This window comes from Equus caballus, chromosome 2 (assembly GCF_041296265.1).
Source record: "Equus caballus isolate H_3958 breed thoroughbred chromosome 2, TB-T2T, whole genome shotgun sequence".
Taxonomy (NCBI): domain Eukaryota; kingdom Metazoa; phylum Chordata; class Mammalia; order Perissodactyla; family Equidae; genus Equus; species Equus caballus.
Window position 1 is genome coordinate 4,726,579 of NC_091685.1, and position 17,265 is coordinate 4,743,843.

General features: G+C 49.3%; 1 protein-coding gene across 1 annotated transcript in view; it reads left to right on the forward strand.

Annotated features, from left to right (window-relative positions):
- The first annotated feature begins 290 nt into the window (after window positions 1-290).
- Window positions 291-17,265, forward strand: part of DHCR24 (24-dehydrocholesterol reductase) — a 28,886-nt gene continuing 11,911 nt past the window's right edge. Inside the window, exons 1-5 of the mRNA NM_001163951.2 lie at window positions 291-521; window positions 3,465-3,620; window positions 10,871-10,976; window positions 11,691-11,809; window positions 13,637-13,900. Coding sequence (NP_001157423.1) covers window positions 291-521; window positions 3,465-3,620; window positions 10,871-10,976; window positions 11,691-11,809; window positions 13,637-13,900 — 876 coding nt within the window. The remainder of the gene's footprint in view (window positions 522-3,464; window positions 3,621-10,870; window positions 10,977-11,690; window positions 11,810-13,636; window positions 13,901-17,265) is intronic.

Genomic DNA, 17,265 nt, shown 5'->3' on the forward strand with positions numbered 1-17,265 from the left:
CTCCCCGCAGCCCCCTCCCCGCGCGGCGGCGAGGACAAGAGGGTGGAGCGACCTGACTCCCGCAGCCAATAAAAGCAGCGGGTTCCTGGTCCGATCGCCAGCGCGGTTCGCCATTGGTCAGCACCAGGGTCTCGGCCCACCGAACCTTTGCGGCCCGAGCCAATCGCGAGGCGGCGAGCGACCCCTCCCCCCCACCGCGGCTCCCTTGGGTGCGGGCGGCAGGCGCGGGCGGCAGGCGCTGCCAGTGCGGACCTGGTGGCGGTGACAGGTGGCGCGCCTCCGGCTCCACCATGGAGCCCGCCGTGTCTCTGGCCGTGTGCGCGCTGCTCTTCCTGCTCTGGATCCGCGTGAAAGGGCTGGAGTTCGTGATCATCCACCAGCGCTGGGTGTTCGTGTGCCTCTTCCTGCTGCCGCTATCGCTCATCTTCGACATCTACTACTACGTGCGTGCCTGGGTGGTGTTCAAGCTCAACAGCGCGCCGCGGCTGCACGAGCAGCGCGTGCGGAACATCCAGAAGCAGGTGAGCGGCGCCGGCGGCGCGGAGCCCGTGCTGGTGGGACGTGGCCGTGTGCTTGCCTAGCGGTGCGTGCGGGGGGAGCCAAGACTTCCCGGGGGCGGTGGCGTTTGAGGGGGTTCTGCCCTCAACAAAAATGGGATGGCGAGGGCTTCCAGGGGAGAGAACGAAGTAAGCAAAGGCATGGAGGGAATAAAACGTTGCTCCGTTGTTTATGGAGTGCCTAGTCTGTGCCGAGCACGTGCGGGTACCTGGAGGGATTTCAAGAATCTTAAGACAGAGGAAGGTGAGCCATGCGGCAGGTAACTATCACCACGCCCAAGCGATTTCAGAGGAGGGAGGGCTGCTGGGAGGTGGAGCTGGCACTAGAGACTGGAAGTTGGGAAATGATTGGGGGGAGAGAGTGTGTCAGGTGGAGGGTCCCTGTGATCGAAGGCAAAGAGGGGAGAAGGTTGGAAGGTCAGTTTGGAGCTCGCCTGGGGCCGGGTCTTGAGCTTCGAGTTCACTCTAGCAGCAGGGAGCTTTCCACAGGTTTAGAACAGAGGACTACAGTGAAAGGACCGCACCCAGCCAGGGTGAGCAGCTCCCAGCCTTTGGGCCACATGCTCACTCCTTACAAGGCCGTTGTCCACCTCCCAGTAGCTCTGGAACTCCGCCCCTCTGCCGGCGCCCACAGATCCTGTGCCCCTGCTGCCGCTCACAGCAAGCCTCCTTCTCCCGTGTCTAGGGCTGGGGGGCGGGCCTGGGCAGCTTCTTGGCTCCTGATGTTTCTCCCTTCGTGGCCTCAGGTTGCAAAGAGCTTCTGTTTCCTGTTGCCACCCCCACCACACGTGTAGCAGCCTCCATGTTCTGTTTTCTCCAGGCTAGGAGCTGCAGGCAGGAGCTTGAAGATGCAGGCAGAGAGCCATCCCCGTGAGGGAAAGGCCTGAGGCCCGGGCAGGGGAGAATGCAGCCTCTGGAAGGGCTTCGCTCAGGCCACCCTGGCTTTGCTGGTCCCGATCCTGGCTCCAGAGCCCTGCCCAGCCTGCACCCTCTTTCCTAGCTCTTTCCATGCCTTCAGATTCTCCGTTTACCTGCTTGTCTCCCCCCTCAGAGCATGCTCAGATGATACAGCTAGTAAATGGGGCTGGAACCAGCCCTGCACGATCGCAGCTCCTGAACTCTGAGGTTTCCTCTTTCCCCAGCCCAGCCCATCCCACTCTATAGGTCTGGTTCTGTTGCCTCACACCTGGCTTGTATAATAGCCACCTAACCAGTTGCTGTTTTTCTGGGCCCTCCTCGTCTGTCTTTGGCCTGCAGAGAGTCGTGAGGGCAGCTCTCTACGGCATTGCCCCCCTGCCCCAAATCTTGGTTGGCTCCTGTCAGGATCCAAGGCAATCAATGGTCCAGGCTCCATGCCTTCCACGGTCACGTCATGTGGCCTGCCCTCCAGGCTGCACGCAGCAGCCCCAGTCCACTCCCCACACCTCCGAGCTTGTGTTAAGTCCTGGACTGCAGAGTCGGGCAGGGGCAAAATCTGCTTGGTCCTGGAATCCTACCTCTCGTCCGTTGCCCCCTCCTCACGCGAATCCCTTCCTCAATAACTCCCCTCTGCTTGAACACCTCCACTTCACAACCTCCTCCAGGACTCCTGATTGCAAGCGATAGAAACTCAACTCAAACTGGCTTGAGCAAAAAGGGACTTTATTCACCCAGATCCTAAAACGTCTGGGAGTAAAAGTGGCTCAGCATGGCTGGATCCAGCGTCCCCTCTGCCCTGTCTCCATCCTTCCATCCGTTTGCCACGTCTTGGCTCTGCTTTCCTCTGAGCTGACTTCATTTTCAGGGAGGCCATCTCCCTGTGGAGGCCCCACGTTCCTGGCTTACATCCAACCAGCTTAGCAACCCCAGTAAAATGAGAGCGCCTCTCCTGGAATTAGCCTTATTGGCTTGACTTGGATCGTAGGCCATCCCTGAACTGGTCTTTATGTCCAGGAGGATGGAATCAGACCAAAGTCATGTCCTGGGGCAGGGGAAGAATCAGCGAGTCTTGGACCGCGAGAAGCTGGGAGTGTTAGAAGCAGAGGGAGACGAAATGGATGGTCGCAGGTCACAACCACAGATGTCACCTCCCTGTCCTTGTCCATCTCAGCAGGAAGCGAACGCTTTCTCCTGTGTTCCTGATGGGTTGTCGTCTCCTGGCCATTTGTGGTTTGTGCTCTGGTCACTTAGAGTAGAGCTTTGCAAAAACTCTTCATTCCTTTGGCTTGGTGGCCCTGCCCTGCCCCTCTCTCGCCCTCCAAGCGATATGTGGGTTAGCATGTACAAATGCTTAGAACAGGGCTTGGCACGTAAGAAGCCTCAGTGAGTGTTAGCTGTTATCCTGCTGACTGTTAGTACAAGCCCATTTATCCTCCCAGGCCTGAAGTTGCGTAGTCCTGGCTGTGAATCTGGGGCCTGTCCTTCACCGGTTGTGTGAACTTGGGCAAGTTCTTGTGTGTTTCACTTTCATCGTCTGCAAAAGGAGGTTGGTCATCCCAACCAACTGGGTTGTTGCGAGAATTAAATGGGACAGTGTACAATAATGCCTGGCCCAGGGAGAGCAGCCAGTGAATGGTTGTCATTTGTATGATTGCTATAATTACCATTACAAAACCTTTCCTGAATTTCCCAGTTAATGTTTTCAAAGCACTTTGATCCCATACTTTTTTAGCTCTTTCTTCATTCTGCTTTGTGGTGTGGCAATACCTCCGCTTTCCTGTCGGTCTCACTAGCCAGGGAGATTCCAGAATGGAAGGCCAGTAGGCATTTCATTGTCCTGCTCTTCCCAGTGCCTGAAAGGATGAAGGGGCTCAGTAAACATTTGCTGACACGTGAAGCCGTCGTTCCCAGCTTGCTCTCCTGAAACTGGGCTGTGAGCTGCTGCAGGGTCCCCGGTGGGCTAGCTCAGCCTCTGTCCCGTGGTTGCAGGTGCGGGAATGGAAGGAGCAGGGCAGCAAGACCTTCATGTGCACGGGGCGCCCGGGCTGGCTCACCGTCTCGCTGCGGGTTGGGAAGTACAAGAAGACTCATAAAAACATCATGATCAACCTGATGGACATTCTGGAGGTGGACACCAAGAAACAGGTGAGAGCGGCGCAGTTCCCCGGCTCCGAGCAGGGGGGACGCTGCCCCTGGGTCAAGTGACTCACGGGGAGATGATTTTAGCCAAGGGCATCCCAGCGTGGACAGGACCAAGGCCCCTGGTCATCACAGAAGGCTCTGCCCACCATTGGCATCCTCCAAAGCCTCACAGCTTTGGGAGAGACTGGTCATAGCCCCCTCTCACAGGTGGGCAAACTGAGAGCTCTGGGGGCTTCTTTGATTGTCTGCAGTTCCACAGGAAGATGGACAGGGAAATCAGGGGCAAAAATGAGAGCCAAAAGGGAACCTATCATCCCCTTCCCAGTAAGGAAATGTGCTGGTGAAAAATGGGCTGCAGAGGTGGCCAGGTGGGCTTCGTTCCAAGCTTCCTGGGGACCCACTTGTTAACAGCCTTAGACACGTGCATACTCTTTGGCCTATCTGGTAATGCTGCTTCTTGAAAGCTGGCTTAAGGAAAAAGGAAATGAACTTAAAGACGACAGAGAGAGAGACTGTACCACAGCTTTATTTCCAATAGAAGACAACACAATAGCCAATAGTAGTTAAATACAGCATATCCACATGGTGGCATTTTATTGCGAGGCCTGGGCCAAGTTACCTAATCTCCCTGTGCCTTTTCTTTCCTAAACAGCTTTATTGACATATACTTGATGTATAATAAACTGCACATAAAGTGTACAATTGGTATTAAATTAGACATAGTATGCGGCTGTGAAATCATGACCACAATCAGGACAAAGATCGCACCCATCACCCCGAAAGTTCCCTTGGTCAGCCCTTCCTCAGCTCCTGCCCTCCTCTCCCCCAACATCCCTAGGCAAGTGTTGACCTGCTTTCCTTCACTATAAATTAGTTTGTATTTAGAGTTTTATATAAATGGAGTCATGCATTATGTGATCCTTTTTTCTTTTTTTTTGGTCTGGCTTCTTATACTCAGCATACTTATTTTGAGCTTCGTCCATGTTGAGGCAAGTGGCAGAAGTGCGTTCTGTTTTCTTGCTGAATAGTGTTCTGTTGTATGCATACATCACAGTTGTTGATTCATTCACTTGGTGCTGGACACTGGGGCTGTGTCCACTTCGGGGCTGTCACAGATAAAGGGGCGGGAACATTTATATGCAGTCTTTGTGTGGACATACGCTTTCCTTCTCTTGGGTGGATACCTGGGAGTGGATTGGCCAGATCGTATGGTAGCTGTGCGGGTAACTTTCTAAAGAAAGTGCCAAATTGTCTTCTGAAGTGGTTGTAGCATTTTCCTTTCCTATCAGCATTCCAGTTGCTCCACATCGTCAGGAACTTTCCGGTTAGGCTGAATTTTGGCCGTTCTAATAGGTGTGGAGCGGTCTCTCAGTGTGGTTCTAACTTGCATTTTCCTAATGACTGATGATGAGCATCTTTTCATGTGCTTATTTTCCATTTGTATATCTTCTCTGGTGAAGTGCCTGTCCAAATCTTTCGCCAAATTTTTTTTATTGTTTTCTTTTTCTTATTATGTATTATAGAAACAAGTCTTTCATCAGCTACGTGATTTGCAAATATTTTCTCCCAGTCTTTGGCTTGCCTTTTGAATACCAAACATTGTTAATTTTGATGAAGTCCAGTTTTTTATAGATTGTGCTTTTGCTGTCTTATTTAAGAAATCTTAACCCTACTGCATGTCCCAAAGGTTTTCTCTTCTGTTTTCTTCTAGAAGTATTATAGTTTTAGGTTTTACATGTAGGACTATGATTCATTTTAAGTTAATTTTTGCATATGATGTGAGATATGGGTCCAAAAAAATTTGTTTTACATGTGGATTTCCAATTGTTCCAGCCTGTTTTGTTGAAAAGATGATCCTTTGTCCGCTGCATTTCCTTTGTACCTTTGTTGAAAATCAGTTGTCCATGTCCGTAGTTCTATTTCTGGACTCTTCTGTTGTACTGATCTGTTTGCTCATCCGTATGCCAATACCACGCTGTCTGGATTACTGTAGCTTTATAATAATCAGTCCATAAGAATGAGCTCAGAGGTATTCCTTCCTTTTCATTTTTCTGGAGGAGTTTGTATAGAATTGGTTTTATTTCTTTATTCAGTAATTAGCGGAATTAACCAGCGAAGCCATCTATCTGGGCCTGGACTTTTCTTTGTGAGCGAGTTTTTAACCACAAATTAAATTTTTAAAATAGATACAGGGCCCTTCAGTTTGTTTCTTCTTGGTGAGCTTCGGCAGTTTGAGTCTCGAAAGGCATTTGTCCATTTCACTAGGTTGTATCATTGACGGACATAAAGTTATTCATAACATTCCTTTCCTGTCCTTTGAACATCTGTAGAATGTGTAGCGATTTCACGTCCTCATTCCTAATACTGGTCATTCATGTCTGCTCTCTTTTCTTCCTGACCAGCCTGGCTAGAGGTTACCCAATTTTACTGATCTTCTCAAAGAACTAGCTTTTCGTTTCATCAGTTTTTCTCTATTTTTTTGTTTGGATGTTTTCTATTTCATTGGCTTATGCTTTGATCTTTGTTAATTTCTTTCTTTTACGTACTTTGGGTTGAATTTTACTTTTCTTTGTCTAGTTTTTTAAGGTGGAAGCTGAGGTCATTTGCCTTAGACTTTTCTTTTTCCCTTATATAGATATTCAGTGTTATAAATTTCCCCCAAGCCCTGTTTTAGAGCCATCCCAAGATTTTGATATCTGATCTTTTCATTTTCGTTCAGTTCAAAATACTTTCTGGTTTCTCTTTTGGTATCTGCTTTGACTCATGGGTTATTTAGAAATATGGTGTTTGGTTTCCAGATGTTTCGGAATTTTCCAGAGATCTTTCCATTACTGATTTCTAATTTAATTCCATTGTTGACAGAAAACATACTTTGTATGATTAGGATGCTTTTCAACTTATTGAGACTTACTTTATGGCCCAAAATAGGTCTACTTCATAAATGTTCCATGTGCATTTTTTTAAAATGCGTCTCCTGCTGTTTTGGGGTGGTGTGTGCTGTAAATGTCAATTAGGTGGGTGGATAGCATTGTTCAAGACTTCTATATCCTTATGAATTTTGTCCTCTCTCCTTATTCTATCAATTATTGTAAGAGGGATATTGAAATCTCTGCCCATGATCATGGATTTGTTTTCTATTTGTCCCATCTGTTCTTTGTTCCCTTCTTCTTGTTTTCTGACTTCTTTGGATTATTGAATAATTTTTTTATTCTATTTTAGCTCTTTTGTTGCTCTGTGAGCTGTAACTCTTTGTTTTGTTATTTTAGCAGTTGTTTTAGGATTTGTAGCATAAACTTGACTTATCACAGCCTGCCTTCCAGTGATACCATCCTGTTTCACATATACAGTCCCGCAGCGGTCCTGTAAATAGTGCCCTGTGGCCTAGGTGTGTGGCAGGCTGTCCCGTCTAGGTCTGTGTAAAGTACTGTAGGGGGGGAAGAAGTTTTCCTCTACCCTCTAGGTCTTCTGGCTGGTCTAAGAATTAAATGGACACGAGACAGATTAACAGGAGAAAAACAAACGTTTAATAACACGTATACATGGGAGAAACCCAGGAAAACCAAGTAACTCACCAAAATGGCAAAGCCCTCACCTTAACTACCATCCTCAGCTAAAGACAAAGGAAGATGCTGGGGACTGGGAGAGTCAGGGACTTCAGAGGGAAGGCGGGCAATTCACAGGTAGGTGACAAGGAGCAAAGGTGTGATGCTCAGGTGATAGCCTGCTTCCTGAAACAGGTGTTTGTATCCGAATTCTGTTAGGCTGTTAAGGTGGAGGTAATGAGAAAAACTTTCTGAGTCTTTTGTTTCTTAAAAATAATCAGCTGGAAATAATCCTTATGTTAAAGAGACACATTTTGGGCCGGCAAATTCTATTCCCCTTCAGAACACTCTATGATGTTCTTACAATGACGAAATCACCAAATGATGCATTTCTCAGAACATGTCCCGTCATTAAGCGACATGTGACTGTAGTATACGAACCTTATAATAATCTACTTCCATTTCTCTCCTGCTGACCTCTGTGCTATTGTTGTCATACTTTTACTTTTATATGTTATAAACCCCACACTACATTATTATTTTTTAATAGTTATCTTTTAAAGAAATGTAAATAATAATAAAATCTTTCTTATATACTTACCCATATAGTTTCCATTTCTTCATCTTTTGTGTAGATCTGTATTTCCATCTGCTTTCATCTTCCTTCTGCCTGAAGGACATCCTTTAACATTTCTTGTGTGGTGATCTTTCAGCTGTTGTCTGTCTGAAAACATGTTTATTTTGCCTTCATTTCTTTTCCAACTTTTGTTGTGGGAGAATACACATAACATAAAATTTACCATCTTAATTATTTTTTTTTTTTTTGAGGAAGATTAGCCCTGAGCTAACTACTGCCAGTCCTCCTCTTTTTGCTGAGGAAGGCTGGCCCTGAGCTAACATCGTGCCCATCTTCCTCTAGTTTATATGTGGGACGCCTACCACAGCATGGCGTGCCAAGCGGTGCCATGTCTGCACCCGGGATCCAAACTGGTGAACCCCGGGCCGCCGAGAAGCGGAATGTGCAAACTTAACCGCTGCGCCACCGGGCCGGCCCTTTCTTAATCATTGTTAAGGGTACATTACAGTGGTATTAAGTACATTCATAAAGTTGTGTTACTGTCACCATCATCCATCCCCATAACTCTTCTCATCTTGTAAAACTGAAACTCTGTACCCATTGAACAGTAACTCCCCGTTCTTCCTCCCCCCGCCCCTGGCAAACCCCAGGCTATGTTCTGTCTCTGATTTTGACTACTCCCAGTACGTCACAGAAGTGCAGTCACACAGTATTTGTCTTTTTGTGACTGGCTTATTTCATTTCACATGATGTCCTCAAGGTTCACCCATGTTATAGCATGTTGCAGAATTTCCTTCCTTTTTAAGACGACTCATATCCACTGTATGTCTGTACCACATTTGGCTTATCCAGTCCTCTGTCTGTGGACACCCGGCTGCTTCCACCTTTCAGCTATTGTGAATAATGCTGTTATGAACAAGGGTGTACGAATATCTTTTTGAGTCCCTACTTTCAATTCTTTTGGGTCTATACCCGGAAGTGGCATTGCTGGGTCATATGGTAATTCTATTTTTAATTTTTTGAGAATCCACCATACTGTTTTCCACAGGAGCTGCACCATTTTACATTCCCACCAACAGCGCACGAGGTTTCAATTTCTCCACATCCTCACCGGCACTTGCGATTTTCTTGTTTTTTGATAACAGCCATCCTAATGGTTATGAGGTGGCCTTCATTTTTGAAAGATGTTTTCCCAGGGTGTGGAATTCCAAGCGGACGGTTTTTCTTTCAGTACTCTACAGATGCTTCATTGTCTTCTTGCTCCCATAGTTTTCAACCGGAAATCTCTCATCTCTATCTTTGTTCATCTGTATCAAACACGGATTTTTTCTCTGGCTGCTTTTAAGATTTTCTCTTTATCACTAGTTTTGGGCAATTTTATTGTAATGTGCCTTGGTATTGTTTTCTTCAAAATTCTTGTGCTTGGGATTCATTATAATATTTCCTCAAATTTGGAAATTTGGTGTCATTATTTCTTCCAATATTTTTTCTGTCCACTCCTCTCTCCTTCACACACACGTATGAGGCCACCTGAAGTCATTCCACAGCGCAGCTCACTGATATGCTATTCATTTGAAAACGTTTTTTCCGTCTGTGTGTTTCATTTTGGATAGTTTCTATTGCTGTGTATTTATTCCCCTCTTTTCCTCTGCAATATCTAACTTGCCATCAATCCCAATCAGTGTATCTTTCATCTCAGACATTGTGGTTTTCATTTCCAGAAGCTTGATTTGAGTCTTTTTACTCTTTTTAATGCCTCAACTCTTTGAACATGGGTAATACAATAATAGTAACTTCTTTCATGTCCTGCTTTACTAGTTTTAATATCTGTGTCAGTTCTGGGTCTGTTTTATCAAAACAGATTCATTTTTCTCCTCGTTGTGGGTCGAATCTTGTGCTGCTTTGCATGCCTGGTAAGCTTTGGTTGGATTCTAGACATTGTGAGTTTTACCTTGCTGGCTGCCAGATGTTTTTGTCTCCCTGGGAATCTTCTTGAGCTTTGTTCCGGAAAGAACTAGGTTCCTGGGGAACTTGTCGGGGCTTGATTGTTGGAGGGCCCGAGCAGCATTTAAGCCAGGGGTAGTTATTCCCCACTGCTGAGGCAAGACCACTCTGAGGACTCTGCCCAGTGCCGCTGCGTCAGGAGGTTTCCCAGCCTGGCTCGTGGGGACAGGCCCTACTTCCCGCCCTGTGTGCGCGTGTCCTTCCTGCAGGTGCTTCCCTGGGCCCCGCCTCAGGTGCTTTCCTCAGGCCTGCTCCGCGGGCGCCCTGTGCAGTCTGCAGCCTTCCCCCATGCAGTTCTCTCCTCTCCACCACTCTGTCCCGCAGGCTGTCCCCCTGGGTCTCGAGGGGCTCTTGACTCTGAGTCCCCTGGGCCCCCGTACCCCCTCCTGCACTGCCCGACTGCAGCAGTTAGCTGGGTGTTGGCAGCGCTCACCTGTTTGTTTCCTGGCTCTCAGAGATCATTAATCTCGTTGCCTGAGGTCCAGTATGTTGGAAACTCTTGTTTCATACATTTTGTCTTTTTTTTTTCCCAGGCAACAGGGTAAATCTGGTCCCTGTTGCTCCAAATTGGCTTGAAGCGGAAGTCCACATGATGTTATATTAATGTGTTCGTTAAAAATCATGTTTTCTAGGAACATTTAATGACAAGGGATGATGGGCATACTATAGTGTTAAATTTTAAAAAGCAAGACAGAAAAGTATGTGTTGTGTGTGTTGTTTTAAAACGTAAAAAATAGTGATATAGGTATGCCTGGAAAAAGCCTGAAAGTGAATACTCTCCAGTGTTAGCACTGAGAGCTCTGGATAACTAGGAGGATGATTTTCTTCTTCATATATGCTGTTTCTTCCAAATAAATGAGTATTTCTTCTATAATGTAGAAGAAAAATAATCTAAGTATTAAGTGTAAAAATATTTGAAAGGACGAGATTAAATACTAGCAGAGCCAGTGCAGAAGCCCCATCCACCGTGGTTAAAGGCCGCGCGATGTTCTAGAACAGGCTGTAAGGCCGTGCAGGAACCCCTGTGTGGATTGTCAGGAAGGTTTGGGACGACACCTTCTGCATGCAGAAGCCCCCGGTGGGCCTGGCAGCCTCCTTGTGACTTGAGGTCTCTCTTCTTGTGTCAACAGATTGTCCGTGTGGAGCCCTTGGTGACCATGGGTCAGGTGACCGCCCTGCTGAACTCCATCGGCTGGACTCTGCCTGTGTTGCCTGAGCTCGATGACCTCACAGTGGGTGAGGACTCAGACAGTCCTGGATTGGAGCTGGGGCACCTTGTCCCACCTCCCGTCTAGCTCAGGAGTCACCACCATTCCATCTGTGACAGAAGTCACCCCATCTGCTCCCCCAGCTTCAAGGACAGGGCACTCCCTCCCTGCCATTCCATCTCTGAACAGCTCACATTGTCCGGCAGCACTTTAGTCTCTGGCTCGAATCAGCTTCCCTGTGACTTGTACCCATTGCTCCAGCTGTGCCCTGTGGAACACACAGAATAAGTCTAGTCTCTCTTTCCTTCCATAGGATTCATGGTCCCCAAAGCTTTTTCTTCTCCAGGGGAAGCACCTTCAGTTCCTGTAACTGATCCCACAGAATACAGCTTCCTGCCGCCCAACCAACCCCCCTTTCATTAGGGTCTCTCATGAAGTAAATGCACACAGGTTTGTAGGTTGGGTCTGGCCAGCAGTGAGGGTGTGAGCACTCTTGATGGGGTCTCTCATCCATTCCCGTCCTCTAAGCGAGACCTCACGCTCCCATCTAGGCCCCTGCTGCTCTCTCCTGCCCTCCAGATGCACAGAGATAGGAATCTTCCCTAAGTAGACAGCTCCCTCCTGCCAGCCCGTCATGCCTCCCTGTACTGCGAGCTCCCCTGGCCCAGAGAAGTGCCCTTTCCCTGATTTCCCCCACCCTGCATCCCACAGCTCTGCCTGGCTAACACGTGTGTCTCTGCAGGGGGCTTGATCATGGGCACGGGCATCGAGTCTTCATCCCACAAGTACGGGCTGTTCCAGCACATCTGCACTGCCTATGAGCTGGTCCTGGCTGATGGCAGCTTTGTGCGATGCACACCGGTGAGTTCAGAGACCGGGGACATCCCTACCAGCCTGCCCTGGGCATCAAGCACCCTGGGGTGGGGGAGATGGCTCCCCTGGGGTGCTTCATTTCAAACACACTTGTTCAGTCTGATCTGAACCCATAATAATTACAAAGATTTATATAGCCCTTTTATGTGCTCAGACACTGTTGTAAATGCTTTGTATATGTTAAGGTATTTAATCCTTCAAGTTTATGAGGTGGGTACTATTATTAGACACATTTTACAGATGGGAGACTAAAGCACAGAGAAGTTGATAAACCTGCCCAAGTTCACACAGCTAGTAAATCTCACACAGGTGTGATTCAAACCCAGGTTATCGGGCTCCCAGATCATTGCCCTTAGCCATTCATTACACCATGCTGCGTCTCTGGAGGAAGTCGGGCCTCAGCATCAAAGCTCTACATCAGATGTCGTGAGGGGGAACTAAGAGCGATAAGAGGGCCTGTTTTGGGAAAGTAAAAGACACTTTTGCTACCCAAAGTGGGACACAAACATTTAAGGCATGTTGCCCTAAGGAGTGGGACAGGATCAAAACGATAAATAAACTCAGATTTCTCCTGGCATATCGAAGGGGCCCCTGGAATGGGGAGGACAGTCCAGTCCTTAAGCAGCGGAGGTTCCAGAGAGCCCCAGAGTCGTTGGCCGCAGAGGAGTCCGGGGCAGGGCTCAAGGCCTGGGAGCTCTGGTCTTGGGCAAGAGAGACGCCTTTCAGGATTCACCTCAGTTCAGCTCGTTGCCCTACACGCTTGCCTGGCCTGCCTTCCAGCCTGTACATTCCCAGCCGAGAAGGGAGGCCGATGCTCGTGAATTACTTCTCTTCCCTGAGGCGCAGTGTCCTCATCTGACAGACGCGTCTTCAGAAGGAGGCATAGATGCCATGTGCGCAGCTCCGAGCACAGAGCTGGGCACTGCAGATGCCGGCTGTGACTGCTGCGATGTGCCCGTGGGGTTGGGTGGTGGCCCCGATGGGATCGGTCAGACCACTCTGCAGTTCTAGAGGCTTCTGCGGGCCTGCTGCGGAGCGTTCCTGCTCTAGCTCCCCCATCCCGCTGCACCCTGCCACCCCACACCAAGGGCGTGCGGCGTGAGCAGAGACCCTGCAGCGCTGTCCTCTTGGTAAAGCCCAGTCAAGGCCGGACTATTTCAAGAGGAGCTTTATTCGAATCAAAGAATCTGAGTTAGAATGGATGAAAAGTCGGTTGGCTGTCTCTGAGATAGATGCCAAAATACGAAGATGACGTTAGAAGCAGCTCTGAGGAACCGGATGAGTTATAGGAGGAATGGTAGATTGGGAGTGAGCAGCCTTGCCTTGGTGAGCCCTGTCACCTCCTGGGGCCTGACTCTCCTTGGCTGTTGAGTGGGAATGTTAATGCTCTCCCTGGGCTGTGGGGAAATTCCACAGCTCATGGACTGGGAAAGGTTTTGTAAATGTCAGTAATAGCCCATTTTAATGTACCCTGGCTCTCTTTTTAGCCTGACCTGAGCCCCCGAGTCCTTAGTCCCCCATTCTGGGTCTTTGGGCAGTGCTGGTCCTGGCCTCTTCCTGGGTAGTCTGTGGTCTGGGGTCTGCACCCAGGTGGAGGGGAGAGGATGCATGCTTGGGGGCACCACTGACAGAGGCAATATCAGGTCACATGTGATGCTGAAGCTGCAGAGGGAAACTGAGGCCCAGAAAGTGCCGTTTGTGGAGTTTCTGCTCAGGTCTACACAAGACAGTGACAGGAATTTAGCCCAGGCCCTGGGTTCTTTGTCTCCTGTGGACTACGCCCCGCTCTCAGCACGTGTCAACTCTGCCCCACAGTCAGAAAACTCTGACCTGTTCTATGCCGTGCCCTGGTCCTGTGGCACCCTGGGCTTCCTGGTGGCCGCAGAGATCCGCATCATCCCCGCCAAGAAGTATGTGAAGCTGCGGTTTGAGCCGGTGCGGGGCCTGGAGGCCATCTGCGACAAGTTCGCCCTCGAGGCGCAGCGGCCGGAGAACGACTTCGTGGAGGGGCTGCTGTACTCCCTGGAGGAGGCCGTCATCATGACGGGGTCGATGACGGACAAGGCAGAGCCCAGCAAGGTAGGCCAGGGCGGCGGAGGGCCGGGTGGGCTGCCACTGAGCCTGTTCCCCACCCTGACCCTGGCAGCCACTTCATGGAGCTGCAGCCCGGGTCAGCCCACCTGGGGTTCGGCAGCAAGCTGTCTCAGGCAGAGACAGAAGCCCCCTTTTCCTGTGCCCCTACCACCTGCCAGGCTCGTGCATGTCTCTGGATGGGTGTAGTCTCGGTCCTCACCCCAACACCAGTTTGTAGATGAGGAGACTGAGGTTTCAGGAGGTCGTGTGAGCTTCTACAAGGTGACAGAGCCAGGATTAGAGGGATTGCTCTGATGTCTTGGAATCCAGATAGACACTCCTTCGACTTACACTACATGATTCTTTTTTTTTTTTTTTTTTTTGGTGAGGAAGATTGTCCCTGAGCTAACATCTGTGCCCATCTTCCTCTATTTTGTATGTGGGACCCTGCCACAGTATGTCTTGATGAGTGGTGTGTAGGTCTGTGCCCAGGATCCGAACCACAAACCCCAGACCCCCAAAGCAGAGAGCATAAACTTAACCACTCATTCACGGGGCTGGTCCCATAATTTTCTTTTTTTTTGAGGAAGACTGGCCCTGAGCTAACATCCGTGCCCATCTTCCTCTACTTTATATGTAGGACGCCTGCCACAGCATGGCTTGCCAAGCGGTGCCATGTCCGCTCCCAGGATCTGAACTGGCCAACCCCAGGCTGCCAAAGCAGAACGTGCACACTTAACCACTGTGCCACCGGGCCGGCCCCTGGCCCCATAATTTTTAATAGCAGTTTTTTCTCCATTGAGAAAGGATTTGTGCTTATTATGAGAGACTTGGAAAGTGTCAACACAAGGAAAGAACAAACTATCTGTAAACATGACCCAAAGCCAGCTCTTGCTAACGTGTTTGTTATATTTATTTTCTCTCTTTTTGGTGCATGGCTTTTTTTTTTTAACTTTTTAAATTACAAAAGTAGTATAACGAAGTTGAAATATATAAAGAAAAAGTTGAAGTGTGTCTCTTCACCCAGGCACACACCCATGGTAACCACTTGTAACACTGCATTCTTCCAGACCCATGCGTGTGTGTGCGTGCGTGCGTGCGTGCGTGCGTGGGTGCGTGGACACGCCCTCTTTGTATTCCATAGGGTCCCATTGTTGCATGGAGATAATTGACCTAACGCATTGCTTACTGATGAGCATTTTTATTGCTTGAAATGTTTTGCTCTTACAAATAAGATTACGTTGAAAATTCTCTCACATCTCTCCTCGGCCTCTTCTACAAGCATTTCTGTAGGATTGTATCCAAAAAATGGAGTTTCTGACCCAAAGGTTTGAGCACATTAAATGATGATGCTACACCCACGCAGCTCTCGAGGAAGGTTGGCATCTGCTGGCATCCGGCAGCCATGGGCGGTCAGCCTCCCCAGGCTCTCGCCAGCAGCAGATCCGATCGCTTTTTCAGCTTGCCGATCTGATAGGGTTGAAAATAGAATCCCGTTTTATTCTGCAACTCCCAGGGCGCTTTTGAGGTTGAACGTCTCGTTGCACTGCTTTTGAGTTTGTTTGTCTTCAGTTGCGGTCGCCATGCAAGTTCGTGTTTCTGGTTTCGTGTGACAGGCGTGTCCCCGTGTTGTTACATTGCCCTCAAAGCCGTCATAGTTGCCGTCTGCAGGCCCTGCTCTCAGCAAATGCCCTGTTACTAAACCACTGCCCAGGAGTTGGACATTTGAGTTGCTTCCAGTTTTTCATTATTTTAGTTAATGTAGCAATGAAGATCTTTGTCTGTAATTTGAATATCTTAAAGTAGAATTTGTACATCAAGGATAGTCCCTCTTAAGGCTCTTCATCTATATGTGTATACTGAAAATGTTTTAAAATTGGAAAGTACTTGAAAATCATCGGGACCGATCCCCTCTTCAAATAAGAAAATGAGGCCCAGAGAGGGAAAGAGACTCCTCTGAGGACACACAGCCAGCATGGGGCACATTTAAATTCGGGTCTCTGACTCTTAGTTCAGTGTTCGTTTCCCTCCATGTCAGCTTCTAGAATTTAGCATCATCTGCAAGCGTTCATCGAGACCATTCCTTGTGGGACACTGGTGAGTGCTGGAGGCTGGGACCCTGGAACAGGAGTGGGAGCACTGGACATGGAGCCCCTGCACTCTGGCGCACCCCAGGCCCTGGCCCTTCTTGAGCCGGGCTGAAGTCCCGTCAGGGTGTGGCACCTCGCAAGGACACCTAGTGCAGGGTTTTCCAACTTCTCCGAGGTGTTCCCTTAGAGGCTGCCGGTGGTGATAAGTTAAGGGAGGGGACCGGGGGAATCACCACCCCCACTGTATCCAAAGTGGCTCTTGTGTCATCTCTTTGATGTTTTAGATGCCGCCTAAGGTTATAATCGGGCAGAGGGGTTTGTACAGCTTTTGAAATGTTTGAACATCCTGCCCCTTATTTCCCAAGGAGAGGACCGAGGTCTTAGCCAGAGGCTCACCTGGTGTCGGTGGCAGAGGGGCCAGGCCACCAGGTTTTGCAAAGTGTCCCAGTGAGCAAGACCCTGATGCCAACGGGAACAGTATTGAGGGAGGAGAGTGGTCGATGCCAGTAGACTTAGGGGCATTTCATTAGAGGAGCATTTCTTCCAAACATTCCCATTTGGCAGGCTGCTCAAGAATTTGTCCCTGTGTGCCAGGCACTGTGACGGGCCCTCTGCAGGCGCTGTCCAGTGGAAGGCTCACTGTGACCGTGGAAAGAGGCAGCCCACCCCCATTTTGCAGGGGAGGCCCAGAGATGGGAAGTGGCTTGTTGTGTAAGAGCTTGGGCTGGAATCCAGGTGCTTCAGCTGGAACCACTCGGCCTCCTGGCTGCCCCAGCTGTGTGCCCTGGGAGAGACGCACCATCTGCATTCTTCATCGTATCCTGGGCTTCTCTGGCAGTAACGGTTCCAGGTGCCCCTGAGTCTTGATTTCATTCTGCAGCTGGGGCCACTGCCAGGTGTGTGGCCAGGGCCCACCTGAGGTTAGGTCAGTTGCTCTGTCCTTGGTGGGTTTTGTTCTCCTTTGCATTAGCAGGCAGAAGCAGCATATGGTGTTTTGCCCCGCCCTACAGTATCCACACTAAAACTGATTGGGACAAGCAGGCTCTTTAGCTCAGTTTCCTGGCGCATCGTGGCTCCTGGCTTCCTCCTGCAGGGTGGCCTGTCAGCAGAGTGGGCCTGCACAAGAAGTCACAACCCAGAGAAGCTGTGAGTGTTGGCTGCTAGAGATGGAGGCCAGAGGGTTGCCTGGCTCCAGGTTGGAGGTGCTGGCGAGGGGATGCGGGCAGACCTGTGAGAAGGGCTGGAACTGAGTACTGTGCCCCCACTATGGGCATGCACCCC